This window comes from Pteronotus mesoamericanus, unplaced genomic scaffold (assembly GCF_021234165.1).
Source record: "Pteronotus mesoamericanus isolate MK-2021 breed Mesoamerican mustached bat unplaced genomic scaffold, CSHL_Meso_final scaffold_85, whole genome shotgun sequence".
Classification (NCBI taxonomy): domain Eukaryota; kingdom Metazoa; phylum Chordata; class Mammalia; order Chiroptera; family Mormoopidae; genus Pteronotus; species Pteronotus mesoamericanus.
The window spans coordinates 16,793,595-16,821,314 of NW_026555329.1; the positions used below are offsets into that span (position 1 = coordinate 16,793,595).

Consider the following 27,720-nt stretch of genomic DNA (forward strand, 5'->3'; position numbering starts at 1 on the left):
ATTTTGTCATATCAGGTGTCTAACCTCAACATGGAAGGAGAGAGAGAAACAGAAACACAGGAGAGGGATCCACTGTATCTGGAGTGGGGTTAAGGGTGACCATGCAAAGAAGACAATTATTTTTTGATAAAACATTCAATGATTCTGGATAAAATCTACTTGACAATATTTACTACTTAACTATGTTCTGGTTTTCTGGGTGGGCTCAAAATGGAGCAACTGCGTGAATCAGTCAGGTGTAGTTGGACACCCGCACTCAGTGAACTTACAGACACTTCCTATAAAGGACTTCCCAGGTACTCCAGAAAAGAGGGATGATAAAAATGTATGTAATGGGAGACAAGTTCATGCTCTCTACTTGGAGCTCTTGATGACTGGAGTGACCATTTAAGCTGGGAGAAAATTGGGGCCCTCGAAGCTGGGAGTCAGAAGGAGAGAGGTGTTGAAGAAATAATTAGTACCTGTGGTCTCAAAAGCAGTCAAGTAGTAAGAGGAAGAGATGGAGACTGGAGACTAGAATCGTAAAGACGGTATGTAAGCAAAAGGGAAATATGTAATTATAAAAACAGAAGTGAAAAGAATTAAGTAATAAAATATAGTTTAAAAGTTTTCCTCCCTCTTTTAAGGCCTTGTTTTCTCTAGAAGTAAGTAAAAAGTAAAGGATGGGCTATTTTTCTAGATAAACAATTACATCATTTCTTAAAATTCATGATTTTTGCCCAGTTAAAAGCTATAGGCTATTTAATATTTATCCTCCAACAGGACATGGACAAAACAAGACACAGAGCAAAGGGTTTGGGAGATCTAGGTCCAAAGCCTGGTTCTGGTTCTTTTTTTTTTCTTAATAACTTTATTGAGACATTTAATATAACATAGAAACCACCCATTTCAAGTGTACAATTCAATGATTATTCAGTAAATTTACCAAGATTACAGCTGCTACCATAAATCAGGTTTTGAACATTTGCTCCCAGTAAGATCCCTCATGCTCATTTACAGTTAAACCTGTTCCTGGCCCCGAGGCAACCATTGATTTACTGTCTCTATAGATTTGCCTTTTCTGGACATTTTATGTAAATGAAATCAAACAATATGTGTTCTCAAGAATTTGGCTTCTCTTACTGCATAGAATGTTATAGGGGTTCATCCATGTCAAAAGATGCATCTGTAGTTCATTTCTTTTTATTGCTGAATATCCCACATTTTGTCTATCCATGTGTTGTAGCAGTTGATGGACATTTAGGTTGTTTCCATTTGGGGGCTATTATGAATAAAGCTGCTAAGAGCATTGGTCTGTAAGTCTTGGTATGAACATATGTTTTCATTTTCCTCGGGTGTATACCTAGGAGTGAAATTACTAGATCATAAGGTAAATTTATGTTGAACTTTTTAAGGAATTAACTGCCATACTGTTTTCCAAAGTGTCTACACCAGCAAGATAGGAGGGTTCCACATCCTCATAGACCTGCTTCTTAATAGCTGTGCAGCCTTGGGCAAACTTTAGTTTCCTCCTGAGCAAAATTGGTAGGGTGGGGAGTTAACATTTGCCAAGTGCCTGCTCTATCCTAGACTCAGGACAGGAGCATGCGCGTTCTTTGTTTCACTTCATTGTCCTCCCCACGAAATGTAAAGATGATTTTCTACAGAGCTGATGCATGTACCGAGGCTCAGACGAGTTAAGTAAATTAGTCATCACTGTAATCGAGGATGGTTGTAAATACCAAATGACATCAAATAACATATATGAACATGCCTAGTAAAATGCTGGGCATGTAGAAAGTGGCTAATGAAGAGATTTTTATTTCTGTTTCTTCCCATTGTCATTCGCGTCTTAAATAGGCCTAACCACAGGGCCTGACTTGTCCTAATCAGATCCTACCGCTTTTCTGGTGGTAAGTCACCTGTTAGGAAACGGTCACGCTTTGGAGAGTCTGAAAAGCCTTTACAGGATTTATCTCGCGGTCACAACCACGCCAGTGGCAGATCACAGAGCCAACCCCTGACCCAAATCGCATAATCTTTGCCACATAAAATACTAAGCAACTAGTCCAGGATGGGTTATATCTTTTCATGGTTCCTTTTATTCATGTCTCATTTCTCAGTGGTGGTCATTATTTTCCCAAATTCCAGAGAAGGGAGTTCCAAAAAATAAAAAAAAGTATCTATTAAGGTTGCCAAGAAGTTAATTGACTTGGTTGCTTTGAAATGGACCCAGTTGGCTTGGAGATTGAATAAATGGCAATAAGAAATGAAAACAAAAGGAGGTAGCACTCCCTTTGTTGAGTTTAAGAAAGTGATGTGGAGCTTAGCTTAGTCAAATTCAAGGGTGTGGAGTTTTAAAATATATTTTTGATTATATAAATTTATGAAAAATATTTTTAATATTTTGATGTTTTAAATATACAGCATACAGTGTTTTAAAAAATTACTAGCTCATCATTCATTGTCTTTTCAGGGAGAGCCGGGAGTCAGAGGACCTCCAGGTCCCCCTGGGCCTCGGGGCCTGGGAACCCAAGGGCCAAAGGTGAGTCCTCAGCTCTGTGCTCTATGTGAGGCTCAGGTGCCCTCACATAGTGACAACCAAGTGAGCATTAACTTCATAGTAAGTGCTCATTTTGGTGTTTACTTATTTTTTCTTGATTACTGATGAAAAGTCTTCTGTTCTCCTGTCATGTGAACTTTCAGTAAATAGAACATTCAAGTTTATAAGCCATTCTCTTCCCCCAAAGAAAATAGTAAGCCAGTGTCTCTTAAATGACTGGTTGCAAAGTGCTCAAAATATTTCTAGGTTCCTTAGAGGCTGTGCCATCTTTAAGAAGCACACCTTTACTTTGGCCGCCGGTGCGTCAGGTGGCCTTTTAACAGGATGCCAGCTAATGTTGTGTCACATGTGTACCACGGTCAGGGCCTCGGTGCAAGGGTCTAGGTTTTTTGTCTCTATGGACGGTAAGAGAAACTTCCTTTGGCTCCTTTTGCTCTCATTTCTATTTCACTTCCTTTTGTCACCTCCAATTTGGTGACTATTCATCCTTTTGTTCTTTCTATCCAGTGTTCCTTAAGGAGGGAGATTTTGTCCTCTCTCCACACCAGGGGGAATTCTGGCAATGTCTGGAACCATTTTGGGGGGTGGGGGGTGGTCACGCCCGGAGAAGGAATGCTACTGACATCTAGTGGGGAGAGGCCAGGGATGCTGCTAAATATCCTGCGGTGCACAAGACGGCCGCCTCCCATAATAAAGAGTCATCCAGCTCAAAATGTCAATTGTGCCGAGGTTGAGAAGCCCATTTTAATTTTTCGTTCACTTGCTCAGCAAATATTTTTTTCGTTTGTTCAAAACATGAGGCAAAGAAATAGCAGGTATGTTTTTAGGGAAAACATGTTAATGAGCCCACCATCACAAATTCCCATTTTAAATGGAGGTTCTCACGCCCAAGATGCCCAAAAGTGAATTAGAATCCTGTTGTCAGAGAGGAAAGGGAAGATGCTTTGTGAGTCAAAGTTTCTGAGGATCCCAGAAGCACTAAGATTCTTTGTCTTTTGTTTGTCCATCGACTCCATTTGGGCAGTGGGCTATTTCTTGATCTCACAGATCACTCTGTGTGGGTGACAATCGCTCCAGGACGCTAGTACTTGTCATCGCTGGGTTAGGGGAAGATGGCTCTATTTTTTTCTTCAGTGTCACTTTTACTTGTTTATTTTTATTTATTTACTTATTAATTGCAAATTCCTCTTATAATCAGAAAAAATAAAGGCTTTTTTTATACTGGAAAGAAAACGTCTGACTTATACAGTAACTTTTGTTAACCCAGCATTTCTACAAAGTTTATCCCATCAAATGTTAAATTGGGAACCTCCGAGATAGGTAGACTCATCTCTATTTAGGGACTTCCTAGAGGCTTTAACATTGATATTTTCATATGTGCTGGAGAGCTCCAAGGAGAGGTACCTACTGTGGTGTAGAACATTTTCCAATCTCATTTGACCACAGTTTTTCCTCAGGAAGTATGGGGTCCACTTAATGCTATTAGGAATATATATATACTGCGAAATTGTGCCCTTTTTGCTTCTTTGACATATTTTCTTAAAAATTCAACACAGATCCACATCAATACCCACTGAATCTTTACCTGCAAGCCCGGTGAATTAGCACTCCATGCTGAAATGCAGCAGTGGGTCAAAGGCTACAGAGGTGGTGTGAGGTGGTCTTCATATCCCTGGTGCTCTAGGGGTTGGTGGTAGGGCAGCTGCAGGAGCCCAAGCTCACAAGGCTCTCGGGCCCACGCTTCTGCTTACACCAAGCAGCTCTGCCTTAAGTCTTTATTTATATTTGGATTATATGAAAGATTTTTTAGAGAGGATTTTGTGGCTTAAAATTTTTGGAAAACCACTGCTTTATGTAAAATATGACTTAGCTTATGGGCAGCATGGAGGAAGGTCCCGATCAGACTGAAGTAAGAACAAAACTAAGAGCAATAATCCACTATTTCTCCCTAAATCTTCTTACACTTGTCTGATTTCTCTCCATCTCCCAATAGGGTGATATTGGGCAGAAAGGCTTGCCTGGCCCTCCTGGTCCCCCTGGCTATGGATCACAAGGAATTAAAGTAAGTGAACATGACTGTGCTGCAGTCTCATCTCAGTCCACTAGGGTGATAGAGAAAAGCACTATTATGAAATGAATTTAATGTAAGCTTAACCATTAAAATTGCATCCAGTATTTAAAGACACCATCTAGAACTGCAAAAATGCTGTAAGTACATCTGTTTCAGGAATGCTGGACATTACGTGTATTGCTTGGTGAACAATTAAACTGTTGCCGTGGTCTGCTGGACTGCTGCGGTGGCATCCCTGGCCTTGGGAAACTGTAAAAACTTGATGGGCTCACTCCCGTGGGCACCACAGCAGCCTCCTGTCTTTCCTCTGCGGTCCCCGCAGTGGCCCAGCTGGCCCTGCCCTGCAGAGGCGCTCCAGCTCCTGAAGGCCTCGTGTCTTTTCTCAGCCACAGATGTCTATCGATTGCGTAGGCAAACATGGGACTGTGGCTCTTTGGTCTCTCAGTGGCCTTGGGGTTTCAGGTTCACAGCATAGGCCAGCAGGTTGTGTGTTGACCCATTGTGAGCCTCCAGCACTGACCTTCCCCCTAGATATGGACTCTACATATGCCAGTAATTCCCCAGGGTAAGTCAGAAGGGGTAAAGGATGGCGCTGGGTCTTGAGAGAATTCCTTAATATGTCAATTAGCCCCTGAGGGGCCAGTCCTTACAAGGGCCAGGAGGATTATAATGAGAGGGTGGGCCATTCCACTTAAAAAGCTCAGTAGAGACAGACAGAAATTTTCATTGCTGCTCAAGAATCATTTCAGTTTCCCTCTATCTTTAAGTCAGTTCCAGTGTCCTGATCAGCCCTGACATTAATACAGTATTTTTTCCCAGAGGATCAGGAGGTCCTTATAAAAATAAGATTTCTGGTGGCCCCCCATGACTTAAGAATTCTGAGGTACATTTGTGGATTGGGACTATCACCCCTGCTATGCACAAACCCTTTATAACGAGGTCATTAAAAGAATGCATTTCTGCACCACTGGCTTCCATTCCTTATTTAGTCTGAACATGGCCAATCCAGTCCTGTGGAGGGAACCCTCCCTGGGGACTGTGGCAAAGGGTAGGTTGACTAATATTTCAAGCCTAGCCGGTTTATTGGCAGTGTGAAAAAATAACTTCAATGACATGCTAGGGGAATCAGGTGAACACTATCTGGGCAGAAATCCCAGCGTCTCCAAAGCTGACAGACAGCGATGACTGCAGTTGTCCCTTGGACACAGAGCTAACAAATCAACTCCCGAGGAAATGAAGGGTAACTGTCTGAATGACCTCTCTCATCTGTCTATATTCTGACTTCAAAAGTGTAATGGAAAGAGAATGACTGTACAGCCACTCAGGCCTTTGGCTGAATCTTTCTGGCTATGTAAAGTTGGACGAATCATCTGCCTTCCTTGAACCTTAGCTTACTCATCTTTGAAATGGGGATAATAAAGCCTCTTTACAGGGAGTTGTGATGATGAAATTGTACAAACTGCCTAGAATACAGTAGTGGGTATTCAACTAGAGCTTGGGCTATGGAGTCAACAGATTTGAGTCATGGCTTCCTGAGTACTACATCTCTGGCTCAGTTTCTACATCTGAGTAATGGGGGTGATGATAGTACTATTTCCTAAAGTTGCTGTGAAGCATAAATGCAATTAAATGAAACAGTATATACAATGCATCTAACATAGGCTCAGTAGGTGGCTACTTATGCGGTAAATGTTGCAGTTACTCACATTATTATTCTTTCTTGCTTCTCTCCCCTTTTAGCTAGTGTTTCTTCTATTTTCCAGGATGAAAGTCTAGAACTCTGACATCCAAGTGATTTAATGCTCTAAGACATAAAATATTGGTTGCATTAATTAGTGTAGGCATGGCTTCAGAACCCAAAAGACCCCAAAGAGTATAACGGCTCAAACACAATAGAGCTTTTTATTCACATAATAGGCCATGTGCATGTTCCTTGTTGGTTGTCAATTTTCTTCCACATAGAATTTCAGAACCTCATCTCTGACTTACTGTTCCTTCATCTGCTGGGCTTCTTTTACATTTACACCCAGCAAACACAAAGAGAGAGTGTGGAAGAGGCACACTTGCTTCTTAGACGTCTTGGTCAAGAGGTGACAGACATCACCGCCGATCACATTTTATTGACGAGAATTAGTGTCATGGAAAGGGAGTCTAGCTGTGTGCCCAGGAAGAAGGGAAGCATGGGTTTTGTGAATGGCTGGCATTTGCTGCCACAAATAATTTAACCCGTTTCTAGGTAAGATGGAAAGATTTGTTGTCCTGAAGTCCATTTGTGGTTCCAGAAGAGAACAGGACACAAAGGTGGTCTCCATGGCAACCTCCAAAATGCCTCCTCACTCTCCTGATTATTGATTGCTTAGACAAATATGGGACTGTGGCTGTTTGGTCTTGCAGTGGCCTTGGTGTTTCAGGTTCACAGCATAGGCCAGCAGGTTATGTGTTGACCCATTGTGAGCTCCCAGCACTGACCTTTCCCCTAGATATGGACTCTACATATGCCAGTAATTTCCCAGGGTAAGTCCCCAGGGTAATTGCTGGGACACATTCACCTAGGCTTACAATGACTGAGTTCAGCCCTATCATTTTTTTTTTCTTATCTTTAAAAGAAAACTTGATATCTTCTTATTTATTTCAAGCAGCGTCAGGAGCACCAGTGGGTGATTTAGAAATTGTTTTGGGTAGACAGCCTGAGTACCACATAAAGAGTTGGACAAGGCTTAGGATTCAGTGGGACCAGGACATTTTCATTTCTGTCTATGACAAGGTCGGGGTCAGAGGATGAGGGACACCTGAAACCTGGAAGAGAGCTGTCATTCAAATGCTGGGCAGAGATGAGCGTGGCATCAGAGGAGGGAGGTAGAGCTGCCCTGAAGAGCCTGAGGTTGGGAGATAAAGAGGACCCAGTGATAATGGTCCTGTGGAGAATCAGGGAGGGTGGGAATCCTAGGGGATTACTTGGGAGGGGCCTGTAGCATTTGAGACAGGAGGGGTGTGGTGGTGGGTGGGTCAGCCCAGTTTACAGGGCCTAGCGAAGGGGCAGCCGGAACAAAAATGGCTTCTCCCACCAATGTGCTCTGATGAGAAATTCAGGGTAGAAACTTGAAGGTTCTTCGCTCATTGTTTAAGGTTAATATCATTTCTTAGGCAGGTTTTTTCCTTTTGTTTCAGCTGTGTCAGGGTAACCCTGGTTCTGTAAACTCCAGGAGCACTTTTTACTGAATCAGGTATTTTTGCCACCTTTGGTGTCCCTTCACGAGAAAGAGTAAAACTTGAAAGAATGTCAGCATACTGTGGTGGAAATCTCACATGGAGCCTGCCAGCCTTCTGCTGGGCTCCTACCTGGGACCTGCCTGATCTCTTGGAAAGGATTTCTGGAATCCATTCGACTAGATTTTTATAGAGAGGACCCGTTACAGCACGGAAACTTGTCCCCCTTAAAGGCCAAATAGAAATGATTTACTTATTGAAATGAAGCTGACCTAAGGGGAGAAGGAGTCCCATTTATAAAAGGTGCTGGGTATGTTCAATATACGCTAAGTTGCAAATATCTGCAAAAAGATTAAGAGGTAATGACATTAGGAAGTTGTGCTAGTTTTCTAAATTTATAACCATGTGCATAATGTTAATATTACAAAAGGAGCAATAAACACACACATTTAAATAGGATGACTTTTTTGGTGTTTTAATTTAAAGTTTTCTTCCCCCTCCTGACTGTAAACAAACTAACAGCAGCAAAAACAGAAAACAAAACCAGCCATGGTAATAGTGTGTTCACAGCATTCAACCTGTACACACCTTAGAAATTAAATTGAAACAGTAAGGAATACTGTAGTTAACAGCATAACATAGACTGTGTATGTGTTTATGTCAGAAACTATCTTTGAATTAATTTCTAATACCTTTTTTGTGTTACAATATTAAAATTCCAACAATGATTTCTCTGCATAGAAAGGAGCTGTCAGAACCCCACAGGTTTGTTTTCAAAGAGCTGAATGTTTTGTGATCACACCTGCCAAATGCCTGTGGCAGAGAGGGCTGAAAATTAATCGTGGCTATCAAAGTCTACAAACCTAGTTTCAGACACTGAAGGCCTCCCTGATATCATTTTAACCTTTATTATTTTTAAACCAAATTAAAAACAATGATATGGGTTACCAACCAAAGCCAAAACTGCTGATCCCACAGTATTCTCTGTACAGGTGGTAGATACCAGGGAAACTTTGCTTTAATTAACTGGGGCTGGCTCTGGAGCCAATAGTATTACTCACTCATTGGTTTACACTTCCATTTCCTCCTGGGCCATTTAGGAATAAGGATGTTGCTTTGTTTTTGTCTGTTTTTTAATTTCTGAATCTGAATCTGAGGCTATGATAGGGCATTTTCCTTTCTCAGTGTCTTTATTAAATTTCCCATTTTAATAGCCAATTCCCCAAATGAGAACTGAAATGGAAGCTTTAGGCTCTCAATTCAATGGGCCTGGACCCATCAGTACCAGCATATATTTCTTGTTTATTCACCATGAGCAAAGTCTTAGGCAATGGCAAGTGACCATGTTCCTTACACTGCCAGGCACCTAAAAGGAAAAATGAATCCTTAAATCAATTTTTGCAAAGTAAATATTGAATCCTACCCAAGGTTGATTATGGTTTCCCAATTCCCAAGAAAATTCAAAAGGACTGAAGACTTGGTAATAAAGACAATGTCCAATGTCATGTGCTAATGGTGAATATTAAAAAAAGAAATAGATAAAAAGATTTAAGTTATCACCAAAAGTAATAAAATTATATGACACAGTTAAGCAGTTATCATGAATTTCACTGTTGAAAATTTAGGAGTTATTTTATCTTTTCCCACCCATCAATGCTTAGCTAGAAGTAAGTTGCCAGTCTCCTTTCAGCAAGGGAAGAAATACTTTTACTACTCAGAGCTTTGTTCTCGGGGAAAGAAGTGGGACCATAATACTATTCTCTAAGTTTCATGCATTATCTTATTTAAGCCTTACCAGCCTATGAAGTAGACTTTAGGGAACTAGGACACAGGAATGTTGAGTAAGTATCCAAGGTCACTCATAGTAACTCCTCTCCTCAGCCTCCCTGAAGAAATCACATGGTGGGTCGTAAACAAGTCAGGGTGGATGTCAGAGAAAGGAAAATGATCAGCTTGAGACTTTCAAGAGGAAATGCCACTCAAAATTGTATTTGCATGTTGGAATTAAAAATTGGCCCTTTAAAATGAGTGCTGTAGGCAGTGAGGTCTTTTCTTTTTCCTGATTATTAAAATTTTTTAAAAAGTATGAAAGAGCACTTCTTTTCTCCTGAGTGCATTTCTGTCAGAAGGCAGGGGTTGTACTTAGTGACCTTTTGAAATCCGTTGGCAGGCAGAAGACGAGGGATCACAGCCGGATGTGGGCTGGCCCTGGGAGCTGACCCCAGCTGAGGCTTAACCACCGCTCCGGTTTATCTCCCCTTTCTGGCTTGGCTGGTTGAAGGACACACTCTTTTGTATGGCAAACCTCTGTGACAAGCCTATGAGTAAGCTGCCTTGTCAGCGATATAAATTGTTTTTATTGCTTTTACAGATATCTTACAGTCTTTATAATTATTGGCTTTTTATTATCAGTACTTTTGCTTACATAGCTGCAGATATGACTTCTCATTTTAAATATAAGAAATGATGGGAAATGAGGTGAGTTACCTGTTCAAAGTTACTCAGAAGAATCCCTAACAAAGCAAAGATTATGGAAGTTTCTGGGTATTTTGTAGCTCAAATGGACAGACTATGATACCTCTCAGGATAATTTTTTTTTTATTCTGTGAAAAATTCATCAATCATAAAATCTTCAGAAATGCTTCTGAGGAAAAGGAAAAAGTAAAAAAAAAAAAAAAAAAAAAAAAAAGGTTATGATGACTTTTTAAAGACACTGTGGTTAGTAATGCTTTTGTCCTTAAACTTTTCTATACCTGAAATTAATGCAGTTACTGTCTTTTGGTTAAATTCTACTAGTGTTCTATGTTCATCATGTTACTTCTTTTTATGTCCTTTTATTTTACGTGTTTCCCTTAGACAACATGTATTTGGACTTTTAAAATTCCAATCTGACAATGTTTGTTTTTTGTCAGGAGCATTTAGTTTATTTATTTTTATTGTAATTAGTAATCTATCTTTCAATTTTAGGCTATTTGTCCTACTTGTTCTATGATTCTTTCTTTAAAAATATTTTCTTACTCTTGTAAGATCAATTTTTAACTATTGCATTTCCCCTTTGTTAGTCTGGAATTCATATGTTATTCTCCCTCTTTTTTCAATAATTACTCTTAAAATTATTCACAGTTACATTATAAAATACCCATATCAACTTTCTGGTTACTGTAATAGCTCAGAACACTTTAATTTCATTTATCCCTACCTTAATATTATTATTATTATTTTATATTTTAATTAAGTTTCAAGCCTTCAAGACATTTTAAATACAATTAATGCTTATTTAGATTTATCCACATATTTTCTACTCTTTTTCTCGTTAATATATCTTGCACCTCAGACTTGAACTACTCTTCTTCTGCCTGGTTTGGGATATTCAGAATTTTCTTTGGTGAAAATCTACCAGAGTAAACTCTTTTTTGTTTGCCTGAAATTATATTTTATTTCCCCTTAATATCTTCTTAAAAGATATTTTTTTCAGTATAGAATTCTAGGTACACAGTTTTCCCTCTTAGTATACAAGAAGATTTTCCTCTCAGTTGGTCTCTATTATTGCTCTTGAAAAGTTATCTAGACTGTCTAGCTCCTTTGGAGATAATTTGTCCTTTTCTCTACGGCATTTAAGACTTCTCTTTTTATTTGGTATTATGTGGTTTCACTGTGATGCATTTAGATGTAGATGTCATTTTGTTTATCCTACTTAAGATTTGTTAGGATTCCTGATTCTACGAACTAGTGTTTTTTCAAAATTGTCTCTGGGACACTCTCTGCCTTATCTTTTCAATAAGTAATATGAAACAATCTGCTCTAATCTTCCCCACTTCGCACCCTCTCTGTCTTTCTGGAACTGCAATTAGTTGAACCTTTTTATTCTTTCCTCCTAAGTTTCTGTCCTTTCATATTTTCAGTCTTGTCTTTCTCAGTCACATTATTTTTAAGGGTTTTTTTCTAGCCTGTTTTCCAGTTTGCTAAATCTTTTTTCAGCTGGGTCGAATTTGTTGTTTAGTTGATCCATTAAATTTTTAGCTTCAATTATATTTTTTATTTCTAGATGTTCTATTTGAGTTTTTAAAATCCACGTAGTCATTCTTATAGAACACTATTTTAGAAAAAAAATATTCAGACCATATCCCTTCCTTGCTTAAAAAGCTCTAAAGTCTTCTTATAATATTTTTTCTTTCTTTTCTTCTTTCTTTCTCTCTTACATCCATTCTTTATTTTATTGCATTTTTCCATTACCATTTAGTCCCCTTATATACCACTCTCCCCAGCAATCATCCTATAATATTTTTAAAAATTAACGAAAGAGAAAAAAGAAAGGGAAAAAAGCTCGAAAGGCTGTCTACGATCTGGATGTTGCCCACCTCTGTGACTTGATCTTGCATGTTTATTTACCTCATAAAATATAATCAGAGCACAATGGTTTTCTTTCTGTTTTTCAAAAACGAAGTTCATTCCTTCTGTAGGACCTTTGCGCTATTGTTTCTCTATTTTAGCATTCACATGGTTGGTTCCTTCTCTTTGGAGATCTTAACTAGATGTTATCTCCTTATAGAAAGACCATTTCTGAACTTCCCACTTTATCCCTTCCCCATTCTCAATCATTCCATGATATTGTCCTGTTTTATTGTTTTCATAACAATATTACCATATGAAAATACTTGTTTCCTTGTTTACTTGTACATGATCTGTCTTCTTCCAGTTAAAAACAAAACAAAACAAAACAAAAAACCTCTTTGAGAGCAGTGGCTTTGTTTCTTTTATCCATCTCTAATTTCTTAGCATCTAGCAGAGTGTCTGACATATAGTAGGCACTTAACAAATACTTTTTAAATAAATGAACAAAGTAATGAGCAATTGAATGAATGTATGGAGGTTGGTGAATGATAGTAAAGTTCTGCCTGTAACCATATTATTGGCCCACAGAGTGACTCATTTATATATACTTCAATAAATAATGATTAAATTCCATCATTAAGAGAACTCTAAACTTGTGAAGTGATCATTTTTTTCCTAAATTCTAGCATTTAATAGAGGATATATTAATACCTTACTCTTACAGATTGGTGTACTTGATTGATCTAATAACAAATCTTGGAAGTGCTGGATTTGGCTTTCTTGAAAGTATACCTTGTGATCAATTACCACAATACAACAGGATCACAATAAATGTTGTAAAAGTAAATGTACTTGTTTGATATGAATAAACCATAGGCTATTGCATCTGGTGGTTCTTTTATATGCTCAGTGGATTCTGTCCAGTGATAGTCAGAACATACACACAAAAATTCTTGATTGAGCTGATCTAGGTCTTACTTTTAAATATTCATTAATAGATTAAAATAGTCACAGGGATGTAAAGTACAGCAGAGGAAATATAGTAAAAAATATTATAATAATTATCTAATTATCTATAGTGCTGTGTGGGTACTACACTTATCAGGGGGATCACTTCATAAGTTATATAAATGCCTAACCACTATGCCATACAACTGAAACTAATATAATATTGAATATCAGCTATAATTGAAAATTTAAAATAAAAAAAGAGCTAAGGGGAAGGAAGTGTAATCCATCATTGCCTGTCACCAGACCAGCCAGTCATTATGCCATATCATTATATGTTCCATTGACCTCTTAAGTTAATAATTAAATTACAAATAAATGAGAGACCCAGTGTTATCCAGTTGTTGGATTTTCACAACCTCATAGTTTTAACAGAAAGTTTAAGTCTTGGAAATGGACAGGTTTTCTTGCGAGTTTGTATTGTATAGATGACATTTAAAGGATAGTACTAACACATTATCAATTCCTATTCATTGATGACAGCGAACTTTTTTAAGACTTTTTTTTTTTTTTTTTGGTGTATGCCATTATGTCTTTAAATAGTAGATCTTAAATTTCAAAGTTGAAAAAACAGATTTTTAATTTATTAGAATACCAGTCTTCTGAAAGTTCTCCAACTGGCTTCTGTTGGTTTTAAAATGAAATCTGCTGTGTCAATAGTTCTCACTGTGATTATTATGCCAGTTGTAGAAAGAAAGAAAATCTTCCCTGGACCTCAATCTGTCCTTTCTTCTTTAATTACCTTACTGTGGTGATTGTGTACAGTGAACACATGGGCTGTGCATTTTTTGCTGTATATATCCTTAAAAAATAGTGCACACAGACTCTTGGCCAGGATTGTGATGAATAATGATAATGTGTCCTTCAATACAGAATTTGTTTCTGTTGTGCTTATAAGGAAAATAAGTTTATGTACAAGTACACTTTTTGTTTTCTGTTTTTTAAATTCTCACCTGAGTACCTTTTTTCACTGCTGCTTTTTGGAGAGAGAGAGACAGACAGACAGACAGACCGACGTTGATTTGAGAGAGAGAAACATCAATTGGTTGCTCCCATATGTGCCCTGATCAGGGATCAAACTCAAAACCTAGATATGTGCCCCTGATCAGGAACTGGACCACCTGTACCCTTTCAGTTTATGAGATAATGCTCCAAACTACTGGCCCAGGGCATTTATATACAAGTTTTTAAATCAGATTTTCTTTCTGCCCAAAATTAAGGATACTGACCCTAATATTCAGTCCTAGCTTGTTGTACAAAATTTAATTTTAGCAATTCATTCAATATGTATTTATGGAGCATATGTAAATATACCAGGGTCTGTTCTGGGTGTTTGGGATGTATCATGAACAAAAGAAACAAAGATCTGTCTTTATGGAAGTTGCATTCTATTAGCAATAAATATAATAAATAAGTTATATGTTTGAAGATGAAACTGCTATGGCCAAAAAAGGGGAGCAGGGCAAGGGTGTGATGAAATGTTCAGTGGGATGTCCTCAGGAGACCTGAACATTTGGGCAGAGACCTGAAGGAGGTGAGAGAGTGACCCTTGTGGATTTCTGAGGGAAGATCAGTCCAGGCAGAGAGAGGAGCTCATGCAGAAGCATTTGATAACAGGAGGACGCCTGGCATGTTCCAAGAGGAGCAAAGAGACGTGGGTGGCTTGAGATGAGGTCAGGGAAGTACCAACGGTAAGGTTGGAAGAGGGCCAGATCAGGTATAGACATATAGGCGCTTGTAAGGACTTTGGCTTTTACTCAGAGTAAAGCTAGTTTCTGGGTTTTGCCCAACAGTGTGGTACGGTCTGACTTACTTTTTAAAAGAGTAACTGTGGCTGCTAGGCTGAGAATAGGCTGTAGGAGGACCAGGGTCGAACTAAGGAGGCTATTCAGGAATTCAGGCAATTACAAATGGCCTTTGAAAATCTAAGCTTTGCAATCTAGTTCACATAAATTTAACTCCCTAGGGAAGGATTTATATCTAGTGGCCTGTGTCTGAAAACAGAAACATGTAATAGAAAACATTATGACAAAATTGATGCCAGATAAATAGGTCTGATTGCAGGTCTCCCAGTGGAATTTTAAGCTGTGGAACCATAAAGAACTGTACTTTATATCTGGACTGTGGCACAAAAAAATTAAAAAAAAAAATCCTAATCTTAATCCTAGATACAGTTTTCATTATGCATTTGGAGAAAACAAAGGTGGAATTTTCCTTTCTCCATTGCCTTTCTCCCTTTCCCCTCTTTTTCTCTCTCCTCAATCTATGATAACTATATACTGAGACATTCTAGGTGCAATTATGCGGTTTAGGACATACATATGACAGGAGTACCACTTGCTTTTGCCTGGCTTCCCTGCCAAAGTGCAATAAAAGAAGTGTCTGCCTTCTATGGGCCATTAGAAAACTTCCATAGTAAAGATGTAGAAGTAAATACATTTCAGAAAACCTAGTTTATAATTTTAAAAACCTTTATATATTTTCATATCAAGAAAATACATCTAAAGAGTCTTTAAATGCACCCAAAAAGATCAACTTCAAACACTGGCAAGACTCCATTTGATCTGGACACCCAGTCTTACGTCTTCTCAACACTCCCCCCCCCCCCACCCCCGCCCTCAAAGATGCAGTCACACTGAAAGTCTTTCAGTTTCCTGTGAAAGCCACATTTCCTGACCCCGGTGCATTAGCCCTATGCTGTCCCCTCTTCTTGGAGAAAGTCCTGTCACTCTGTACTTCTACAGGCTCGCTCTTACTCATATGTCAGGACTTATATTAGGTAGATTTCCTCCAGAAGCCTTCCCTGTCTCCTTAACCTGTGTTTCCTTTGTGTGTTCCTGGCACATTGCGTAATAAACCCCACCATAGATATTTTCACATTATATTGTAAGTGCTTGTTTTCCAATGTAAACACCAGAGGTTCCTGATTAAATATCACACAAGCCAGTATGGTTATATTTGCTTGAAAATTAACCAGTAGGTATAAACCAACAACTTGTGGTGGGACTTTTTGGAAATCACAGAAATATATGCCAGCCCTAAGAGAAATCCTAGGGTAAAAATAGAGAAATGTTCTGATTACACCCAGAGGCAACATGTGGTTTAGTTTAAGCTTGACAGAGCAAATAAAAGTTAGTAAGAGACACACAAAGTTATACTTAGGTGTTTATATCTTTAAAAGCTTGCTTTGAAAGACTTGTTATTATTACATTTATTTTGTATTACATTTTTGGCATTTTTATTTAGAAAATGTACATAACAAATGCCAGGCCAAGTCCAAAATTTTCACCTAAATCATTTACAGATAACATTTATCGAGCATGTACTATGTGAAGGTTCACTGGAGACACAGGATAAAATGTAGTCACTCACTGACCATAAAGTCCAGGCAACTTAATGGTGGAAAAGAGTCCATTACATAAAAATATGACCAAATCCCTTTATTCCTTAGGATTGGTGTTGACCTAACAATTCCTGCTGTCTCACCTCACCAACCCATTTTGACCTTACTAAAATCAGTGCTCTGAGAGATCAAGCAAGCTCACATTTGCTGACTAGCCCTTTGTACTCTGTATTTTCAACTTCTGGCTAGTGTTCTTGAGGCTATGTTTTACTGACAAGTTAACTTCTACCCATCCTAGATTTATTTCCCTCTCTTTATGGGCCCCCATCTCACAGAGTACATACCTGTGTGAGGATACCAGCTGCCTTGTCAGGCCATTCTGAGAATCAAAGGCATGAGTTATAATTTGGTAATTACAAATTGGCACATAGATGTTAGGTATTATTATTCCTATAAGGTATAGCATAGTGATTAAGTCTTTAGCTTTTGGCATCAGACCACCTGGATTCAAACTTCAGCTCTGTCTAGAGATGTGTAACCTTGTACAAGATTCTTAACCTCTCCAGATTCCCATTTCTTAATTTATCAAATGAGGGTAATAAAAAAACCTGTCTAATAAGGTTGTGTAAAAATTAATGTATAGTTTTCACTGTTGTGTTTAGCTTGTAGTAAGTACTCCATAAAAGTTAGTTATAATGGGTACCAAAGAATAGGTTTATCGAGATGATCACTTTGTAAATTATAAAACATCTAATCTCTGTGTTGTACACCTGAAAGTAGCATAATACTGTATGCCAACTGTGATTAAAGAGTTAATGGTGAGAAAGGAAGTGAAGACAGAGCACACAGGCAACACTTTTGAAAAGAAGAACATGGAAATGGAGTAATGAAGTGATATGTGAGATTAAGGGAATTTATATTTAAGATGAAAGATATTATGGCATCATGAAGGCCATTGGGAAAGATCTAGTAAACAAGGAAATATTCATGATGCCAAAGAAAAAGGAGGTGCTAGAGGCCATGCCCTTGATCTTCTGAATTAGAAGGGGCTCTAGTAATACTGCTCCTATCCAACACAAGAGTCTACTCTAAAATTCTACAGGGCATTTGGCCATCGAGACTCTGCCAGGACATTCCAAGGAATGGAAGCTTTTTTTCCTTTCTTGTATGTTTTTCAGTGACCTTGTAACAAATTCAAGGTTTGTTGCTTTTTAAAATGAAAATAATGCATAGTTGTATTAAACCCAAATACCTTATAATCATGCAAAGTTGTGAAAGTCTCTTATCTCCTCCATCCTACCCTTTAGAGGCTGCCACTGGTTGAAGTTTGGTGTGTATCTGCCATATTTCCAATAAATGTGGTAACAGACACATATATAGCACAACAGTCTCTAACATCATTCTCTGCAGAATTTCCCCAACTTGTTTCCCACTCCACTCCACCCCTGGTTAACAGAGCATGAATGATCCTCCAAATCAATACATAAACATTTATTATATTTTAACAGCTATGTAGTAACCCACAGCATGGCTGTAACATAATTTACATGTTTCTCTTCCTTAAAGAATGCTGCAGAGAACATTCTTGTAATTTCTCACACTTGCAGTAGTATTTCCGTTCCATTGTGTTTTGAAAGGCTTATTCTATAGCCATAATTGGTAGACTTTCCTTCTTTATATTAAACTGAAATCTGCCTACCTGTGAATTCTTCTGCAGCTGCTAAGCCTTTGATGTGGTTTTCTACTTTACTTTGAGCATGAGTCTAGGCTTATAAAAATTTGTAAATACAATTCTATTACACATTATTTGTCTCTTTTACTGTTAAACTTTAACTTACATTTTCTTGCTTGAAGCAAGCATGATGCAATTAAAACCTGAGTTAACTTTGTTAGCCACACATCTGTGTGTTATGTGGTGTATCAAGGCCAACTTTTAAGTTGTCATTAAGCAGCTTATAAATTTCTCTGCAAAGAATGTTGCAGACAAAATCAAGAAAAAAAAAACTTCCATTATGAGTAAGCTCTGCCCCTCTGAAAGCGGCATTTGAATTATCAGCAATAGTCCCTATTGTGTTAAATTGGAAGCAATGAGAAAGGAAAACAGGGCATATAAATGAATGAGGTTGAAGGCTGCCTATAGGGACTATTAAGTATAAGGCTTTATGATATGTATATTTTTCTAGCTTTTAAAAATTAATTAATTTTCTTTATATTATTAAAAATACACTTGAACATTTGCCATTCCCTTTTTAAACAAATGTACTACTTTTAGCTATTGTTTTTATTTTTTATTGTGGTAAAAACACTTAACATGGGACCTACCCACTTAAATTTTTAAGTGTACAATACAGTATTGTTAACTATAGGCACTATGTTGTTCAGAAGGTCTCCAGAACTTATTGGTCTTACACAAGTAAGACTTTATACCCACTGAACAACATCCCACCTCCTCCTCCTGGCCTCATGCTGGTCCACTTCTAGGAGCTTGACTAGTTTAGTGGTCTCACATAAATGCAGCCATGCAGTGTTTGTCCTCCCATGACCGGTGTGTGTCGCTTAGCACTCCTACGTTCACTGCGGCACAAGTCACAGTAGCCTAGTTGGAAACAACCTAAATGCCCACCAAAGGATAAATGAATGAAGAAAATGTGGTATGTATACACGATTGAATATTACCCAGCTGCCCCTGCCTCCAAAAAAAAAGGGAATTTTGCCACATGGAAGAACATGGATCAACTGAGAGGACATTATGCTAAGTGAAACAAGCCTATCATATTTTTATTTAAGGAATTCATAGAACTTTATTACTATTACTTCTTTAATCCCCATAGCATATCCAGAAAGAGAGCCATAGAAGAGCTCATACTGTGAATTCTGGTGAAAGACAGTTCTCTGAGTGGGTAATTAGTTGTTAGCCCTTTTGTGCTTTTAATTCCTGGGAGAGAAGAACCAGTTTATAGACTACGACTGCCTTTCTGTAGCTATAATCCTTTTGGACAGGAGATAAAACTAGGAGAACAACATAGAAGCATATAGCCTGTAATTCACATCTCAAATACAAGAATTTAAAAGCAATATGTTTACATTATAGCTTTTAGATGGCTGTGTCAACAATGTCTCTAGAATTTCTACATGGGAGGGGCAGCAATCTAAGCGTACGGATGGCTGGGGGCCTGATCGGGAACAGTGTGGGCACAGCGGGCGCTCTAACACTAGGCTGGAAGTCCCCACAGCTGAAGGAAACCATGGCATGAAAAGTGGGGGTGATCCACCCCTTGGCCTGTTCTTTGGTTGCACCTCACAAGTTAACAGGCCTCATCACATCTACTCACAGGAAATAACTTAGGCCTGAGACCTGGCTGAATGTCACATTGGAATATCCTTTTTGATGTAATTAAACATGTGATATGAAGCCTAAACAAGTTTTCCTTTCCCCAGCCTTCGCATCTAAATGTGTGACAGTTAAGACACATTCATTGTGACAGCAGGAGCTGCTACCTTCTGCTTATGTATAGAGCTGCCTGCTGTACTTTTCTGTTCATCTTCATGGAAAAGGCTCCCACAGCACATTTCCTTGTGGTGTTTCTCAAGTCTATGCACAGCCAAGCCTGTTTGATTCTAATTAGAATCTTCCCTTCAGCCACATGTCCAAGGATGCATGACCATGACATGTATTTTGGTATATTTGGAATTTATAGGGGGTTTTTTGTGCATATAATAGCATTACAGATTCCAGGCACTCAGACCTGCATATCTTTGGAGCCATTACTCAGCCTACCCTGTATTAAATCAGTGCACGGGAGGCTTTGCCATTTGTGCGTTTGGGCCCATTCTTGTCCGTTGATAAACTGATATATGGGAAAGAGAAATGTGAAAAGCATACAACATTTCATGGGATCTTTTTGTTCAGCGAATATGTACACAGGGACTGAAGATCGTGCCAGGAGTCCCTGAGGAAGGAGCCCCATTTTCTGATGCTGTGGCAGCACCTCTGGCCACACAGGGCAGCACCTCCCATGGTCTCCACACCCTGGCAGCAACACTGAAGGGGTCTGTGTGGTCAGCAGAATGCTTCTTAATGACTCACAGTGGTTTTCTGGTCAACCCTTTCCTCCTTTGTTCAGCAGTCTCCCAGTGCCACAGAAGCTAATAGTAAAGTGGACCTGGATTCAGCTCCAGGCTCCAGGCCAAAAGACCTGCTTATAAATACCTCCTTCATGACTCACATCATGGAATCTCAGGTGGAACTTTTCCTTGTGTCTCAAGGCTGTTATCTCTTGTCCATATCCATCCCCAAAAGCTAATTATGAAATTTGCCTCATATGAACCAGAGAAGCACTAAGTACCTGTGAGAGTTGAAAGGCTAAGTAAGATAGTGTTTAGGAAACATGGTCTCTGGGGAACTTCTACCAAAATGATAGCCATCCTCCACATCCAATCCTTCTAGGTCAGTAGGATATGTAGGGCCCTGAAATAGGTACCTCAGAAGGTATAAAGATAAATAAGATGAAGAGCCTCCACTTGGGAGTTGAAGATAAATAGGACAGGAGGGATATGAACATCCACACCTCTTATGAGACCCTGCTGTAGGAGAAGTGTGTGTTGATAATAGGGGTGTTACTCTTGACTAGGGTCGAAGGCAAGTCAGGGAAGATGCCCTTGGAGGTGTTTGCCAGCTGTGACTCACCAATGACGGTGTCCAGGGAGCACAGACAAGGTCAGAACAAAAAAAATCCCAAGCCTGGAAGACTGAGAGGTGAGTTAAAGAGGGAAAACCAGGGAGAGAAATAGATGTGGCTGAATACAACTTCTGTATTTGATAGATTTGGTTCTGAAATGGCTAACAAGTAGAAAGTTCTAGAAAGCAGGTATAGATTAGGCCTGGAGTTTAGAGACTGGAACAAGACTGGGGATTAGAAAATTGGAGATTATCTCTAGAGAGTCACTGTTAATGCCATGGATGTCAACAAGATTGCTAAAGATAACAGAGAAGTAAAAGGAACCAAAGCAGACAGGACCTGAAGATCACAGATAGCACCAAGAGCGATGCAGGAGTTCTAAAAACCAAACTGGCAAAGAAACAAACAAACCAGGAGATGCACTCTACAGATATCCAGCCAAGGGAGCATTCCTGTCTCCGGCATAGGCAAGTGCCATGAAGCCAGTCTTGTCATTTTCTATTTATCACTTGTGATGCAAGTAATTCAAATGCCTTGCAAGGCAGCCACAAAATTTGACAAATTTTACAGAAGAATATTTAGGCAGAAGGGTAGGACAAATCAATTTATAGAACTGATTCCAACTGGTAAATCCCCTAGTAGTCATGATATTCTGCACTGGGATCTATCAATGTATTTCATTCTAGTATTTATATTACTAAGAATCATTTTATTATCAGAGAGTGGGACTAAATTCTGTGAATTGAATAGAAAATCATAACAATGAGCACACATATCCACAGAGTAATCAAATAGTCCAGTTAAGTGGATTTCATTGCTGAGATTATTTGCAAATATTCATGTACCACTTGTTCAATCAGTTTATCATCTGCTAGTAAATATAAACAGAAAATGAAAGCAGAGACTAAAAGTTTAAGAAAAATGATGGGGGGAAATATGGCCAAATCGAACACATCGGTCTGCAACTGTTGTGAGCTAACCTTGGTCAGTTTGGACATTTAGAATTTCTCAGAGTCTTTTTGATGACTCTCAGTAGCCTCTGAAGATTAAACGTCAATAGGAGTTCCCTGCGCCCTCCTAGACATCCTGGCAATTAGGTGTCATGCGTTACTTAAATCAAGTGTTAGAATTCTACCCTATGCTTGGCTACTTACTAACATGTATACAAAGAACATGTACTGATAGCTTCATCCAACTTCCAATTCTCTATCTTTGAAAGCAGTTTGACAAGAACTTTGCATGAAATGATCACTCTGAGGCAAATATAAGAATATTCTCATGATGGGACCAGTTAACCTTTTAGTCAGGTGTGGAGCGAAGGGACTCTTCATTATGGGATGAGGGTAGGAGGCACCTGTTCTGAATGAGGTTAAATTGTTTTTATCATCCCTCTGGAGCAAATTCAGATGGTCATAGTTGAAGCGCACATCTTTGAAGTGTGGACCACTGATTATGGTATTTTAAATGTTAACTCAACACCCCTAGAGTATAAATAAAATAAATTTGCACATACACATATTCATGATACTGTCTAAACTGAAATACAGGGTCCAGCAGAAGTAACGCCTGCCTGAGTGTGGTTGGTAGGGTAATAATAGGGGGGTAATAATTTACAGTTTTAATTTGAACATTTCACCTGAAATGTCATACAGTGTTCTTGAGTGTGGTATTGTTATGTTACAGAATGACATGCTTATAATTGTTATAAGATCATGTAACATAAAAGGGGCACTATTTGTGCTGCACCTGTATATCAAAATGGGACGTTAAGGTAGAAGAATTCAATTCCACGAAGGAAAGAATTTTATAAAACTGGAAGCTCTTGAATGATTTTCAGGTTAGAGATGACAAAACTTTTACTCTGTGGCAGGTAGAATTGAGAAATAAAAATCAGGGGAGCCTTTGGGGGAACTGTCAGCTTTGCATTTGGAAGGGAGAATTACTGTTCAAGGCAGTGCTGTGAAATCAGGTACAATTTGAGGTGACATGGAAGAACTGCAAAGGCTTGGTTTTACCATTTACATACTTTCTCCCAGGGTTATTATAGAAATTAAACAAGAATATGTCTAGCTCTGTTATTACCTAGCTCAGTCCTTCACACATAGGCATGCAACAAGGAGCAGCTGCTAGTTACAAGAGGAAATTGGTATGATTAGAACTTCAGGGAGGAGGTAAATGCCAAAATGCCAGACTGTTCCGTTGTTCAAGGGGGTCTCTGTGCCACCTTCATCTATGTGTACAACGATAGGATCTCCGCAGGCCACCTGGAAAATACCATTTTCCTTTTAAAGTGAACTAGCTGTGCCCACAAGGCATAAGAAAATAATCTTTTTCAATACAGTGTGGTTCCTGGATTCCAGGCCAAACACTGACTGGATGCCTATTCAAGGCAGGTCACTGGGACGTGCTAACTCTACCATTAACCACTAAGTCAACATCTTAACACAGTACTGGCTTCTTCCTTCAAGCTGGCAGAAGGCTGCTTGCCCCACTTTCTAATTTTACAATTCCCCTCGTTCCTAATTAGCAATACTCTAATCACCCTCAGGAACAAAGAAAGGCAAACAAGGAGAGGCAAAAGAAAGAATGACAAATTGATTTATTCCAGGGTGTGTTTGGGGGGCCACTACAAAAAGATGGGATGGGTTTAGACTTTTAATAAGGTTGCATGATTGCATCCTATGAAGACGATTTAGTAAAAAAATTAAATGCTTTCCCTTCTCATAGCTCCTATAGCAAGAGCTCTGAACCTGGAATGCTCCAGCTGACCTGCGAGGGGAGGTTAGCCAGAGGTTTCCTTTGTTGTCCTATGTAATCAGGCCTCTGCAATTTCTCAGGACCACAAATCTTGATAGAGAAGAAACCCAAGCTTCTGGTTGAACTGGAAATACTGGAGATACATTTTCTAATTTTGACTTTAGCCCTCTTTCTTTTAGCAAGAAAAGTGATAAGGAAGAAAGCAGCTCAACAGTAAAAGGAAAAGTGTATAAAGTTTGAGCTCAAATCCCATTCCGGTATCCTGGTTGGGTTTGTTTGTTTGTTTGTTTGTTTGTTTCCTTACCATCCACAGTTTAACCTGAGGCAAAGGGCAAGTGCTGAAATCCTAGAAGACAGTGAAAAAATTTTCCCCAATAGTGGACTTCCTAGTACTCTTCCGTACATGTAAAATGAGTTATGTACATGTTCTAAATAATTATCTTGATAATTACCTATGAGATGATGGAGGACACTTCAGAGGCATTAACTCAAATAGGAAGGGGAAATGGTAGCTGAGGGATGCCTTTCAGTCTGTGCAGCTCAGATGTCCTCCTTTCTTGATTAGTATTTATATCATCCCCACACAGATAAAGGCACAGTATGGTGGAGAAACCAACATTGGGCTTCTAAACTGCCTGTGTCCAAGTGTGACAATACTACTGCTAGTTTAAAGGCTGAACCCAACTTGGGATTGTATGAGTGTAAATCCTGGGACAAGAGGTTTTGGGTAACCTTATAAGCCTCCTGAATTCAAAGAGCAAAAGTTTCCCTGGCCGGTCTGGCTCAGTTGATTGGAGCATCGTCGTGTAAACCAAAAAGTGGTGGGTTCAATTCCTAGCCAGGGCACCTGCTTAGGTTGAGGGTTCAATCCCCCAGTCAGGACATGTGCAGAAGGCAGCCAGTTGTTTCTCTCGTGCATTGATGTCTTTCTCTCTCTCTCTTAAGCAATTAAAAAAAAATGACCTTGGGTGACAATTAAAAAAAAGAGCAAAAGTTGTCTCTGAGTAGGGAGAAAGCCACAACTGTGGCTTTGCTTTAGGTCTCTTGGTGTTCTTTTAACCTATGGGTTCCCAACTTTGGGTAGGTAAAGTGCCTGTATACCCATATGCCTCAGTTCCTTTAGCACTGAGAGATGATATCTTCTTTGCAACCATTTAGTGCATTCATTCATTCGTTTTATATATTATTTTAATTTTTAACTTTATTTTGAAATAATTACAGTCTTACGAAAAAGTTGTAAGATAGTACAAAAAAATCAATTCCCATGCACTGTTTACCTGGATTTCTTAAAGGTTAACATCCCACATTGGCTTTATCAAATGGTGTGTGCTTGTGTATACACAAACATTATTTTTCTTAACACCTGAGAGCAAGCTGTAGTATTTACCCCAAATATTTAATACTTTCCATGCAAACAAGCATGTTCGCTCACATAACACAGTAAAATTATAAATGTCAGCAAATTACAGTCGTGTGTTGCTTAACGATAGGGATGTGTTCTGAGAAATGCATAATTAAGTGATTATATCATCGTGGGAATATCACAGTGTACACTTACACAGACCTGCAAGGCATAGCCCACTACACACCTGGGTGATATGGTATATAGTCTGTTGCTCCTAGGCTACCAGCCTGTACAGCATGTTGCTGTAGTAAATACTGTAGGTACTTATAACATAATGGTAAGTATATGTGCATCTGAACATCTCAACATAGAAAAGGTACAGTATAAATATGGTATAAAAGATAGCAAATGGTACACCTGTGTAGGGCACTTACCAGGAATGGAGCCCACAGACCTGGAAGTTGCTCTGGGTGTGTTGGTGAGTGAGTGGCGAGAGAATGAGAAAGCCTAGGACGTTACTGCACACCCCTGCTGATGTTACAATCGCGGTCCCTCAACCCCCCTCCTTCTGACAGGGTTAGAAATGGAACATAAGAGCTGTCAATGCTGCTCCATGACCGTGGACGTGGGCTGGGCTGATTGGAAATATCGAGGAGAAGGTGGCTGGACAAGGCGTAGACACCATAATAGTGACTGTCGGGGAGGCAGGGGGCGGGGGGAGTGAATGGTTGCCTGAGAGTCAGTAGGAGTGAGAAATCCAGATGGAGACAGAAAGGATCTCAGGGCACTGTCACGGCAATGTGGTCTTGGCTATTGCACGTTGGAGCAGTGGCCGGATGAAGGAACTTCGTGGTATTCATAAAAATAGAGGGTGCTTAACGTGGAGAGGAGGTAGAACTGAGGACTCAATAATTTGATTTTGGAAACTTGTTTTTGGTTCCATTGACCCTCCCTGGCACAGAGAGTTCTCTCTGGCATTGAATTGATGGAGAAAATAAAACTTATCGGTTCACATCGTTACAATCCAAAAATATTTCCAAAGTACAGGGACAGGCTGGCTCCATGCTAACCACAGAAAGCTTTTACTACAGTGGCTGTGACACTTAGTACTTGTAAGGCAGCTCCTGTGGACCCATGTCCTTGTACAGAACCTTAGGTCCTTAACAAAGAATTTATAGCAGTGTACCCTGCAGACCATCAGGCTAGATTTGGGAGGAGGGTAGAACCCTTTGAGTATGTAGCGGCAGGGGGTAGATGCAGCAGGCTCCTCTGTGCTGAAACAGGTCAGTGGCTGACTGCTTGGGATGTAATCTGTGCTCTCAAAACTAAGGTGCTTTGAGCGAGAAGGAATCTATCCCCAAGCCTCACAGATATTGCTCTCAACAGAACAACAACAACAAAATTCCTCCTGAACCACATATCCTTCCATTTCTCACAGGAAATTCAGCTCCATTAATATCTTATGGGACCACCACGGTATATGCAGTTTGTCGTTGCCTGAAATATCTTTAGAGGTTCATGGCTGTGTTAATATACTAGTATTTAACCAACAGACCTTTTTTAATTTGCCAAGTGTTCTGTTAATTCTTTTTAACTAAAAATTTTTAAATTTTTTAGTAAAGGACTAAATGCAGAAAAAAGCCCCATGCCCCTTCAAGTACATACAGTTCTATGAGTACCAGCAAATACATAGGAGGCCTCTAAAGGTCTGGGCTGAGGATGGTTTCCTGACCCCCGCCCCCCTGCCCCAAAAGGAATAATGTACCTCTAAAAGTCTGAGCCCAGCATGTACTTCTTCAGGTTTTATTCTATTTCCTTCCACCAGCTGCTATGGGCTGTCATCTGTGCCCTCAGAGTGGCAGTGTTTGCTCCACCTTCCCCAGCAGCTGAAGATTGCTGTCCCAGCGAGGGCTTCGGGCCTTTCTCCAGAGGACGGCTGCCTGCACTGCCCCGCCTTTGCCCCCCAGGCCTGCTCCACCAGGAGCCTCGGGACTTGCCCTGCTCCAGTCTCTCTCTCTCTCGAGCATTGATGAGGTCCCCAGGGGAGAAAGCCTGTGAGCGGGTATGAATTTCCCTTGTGCCTGAAGCTCCCAGGGGTTCTAGCCTCTCACACGAGCCACACTCAGCCTTGAGCGATTTGTTAAAAATGGTTGTTGAATTCTTCCTACCTGCCTGTGTGACATCTGTGTTTCCGGCAGGTGAGGGCCAGGGTCCTATCTCTCCTTGACGAGTTAGTGCATTGCCTTGCAACCACAGTTCTGCCATGGATTGAAGGAAAGTTGTGATTTCATTAGTGAGCATTAGTTTTGTTGTTGTTTTAAGAATAAAAGCAGCCTTTTTCTGGTTTTCTATACCCTGAGTAGAAGATAGCTATCTCTTTACATTTTTTTTATTATCTAATGAATTTTACCTTACTGAGAAAACATTTGGAAAGAA

General features: G+C 39.5%; 1 protein-coding gene across 1 annotated transcript in view; it reads left to right on the forward strand.

Annotated features, from left to right (window-relative positions):
• The window catches only part of COL28A1 (collagen type XXVIII alpha 1 chain), a 142,512-nt gene that overhangs the window by 90,424 nt on the left and 24,368 nt on the right, over positions 1 to 27,720 (forward strand). Inside the window, exons 26-27 of the mRNA XM_054563975.1 lie at positions 2,456 to 2,524; positions 4,536 to 4,604. Coding sequence (XP_054419950.1) covers positions 2,456 to 2,524; positions 4,536 to 4,604 — 138 coding nt within the window. The remainder of the gene's footprint in view (positions 1 to 2,455; positions 2,525 to 4,535; positions 4,605 to 27,720) is intronic.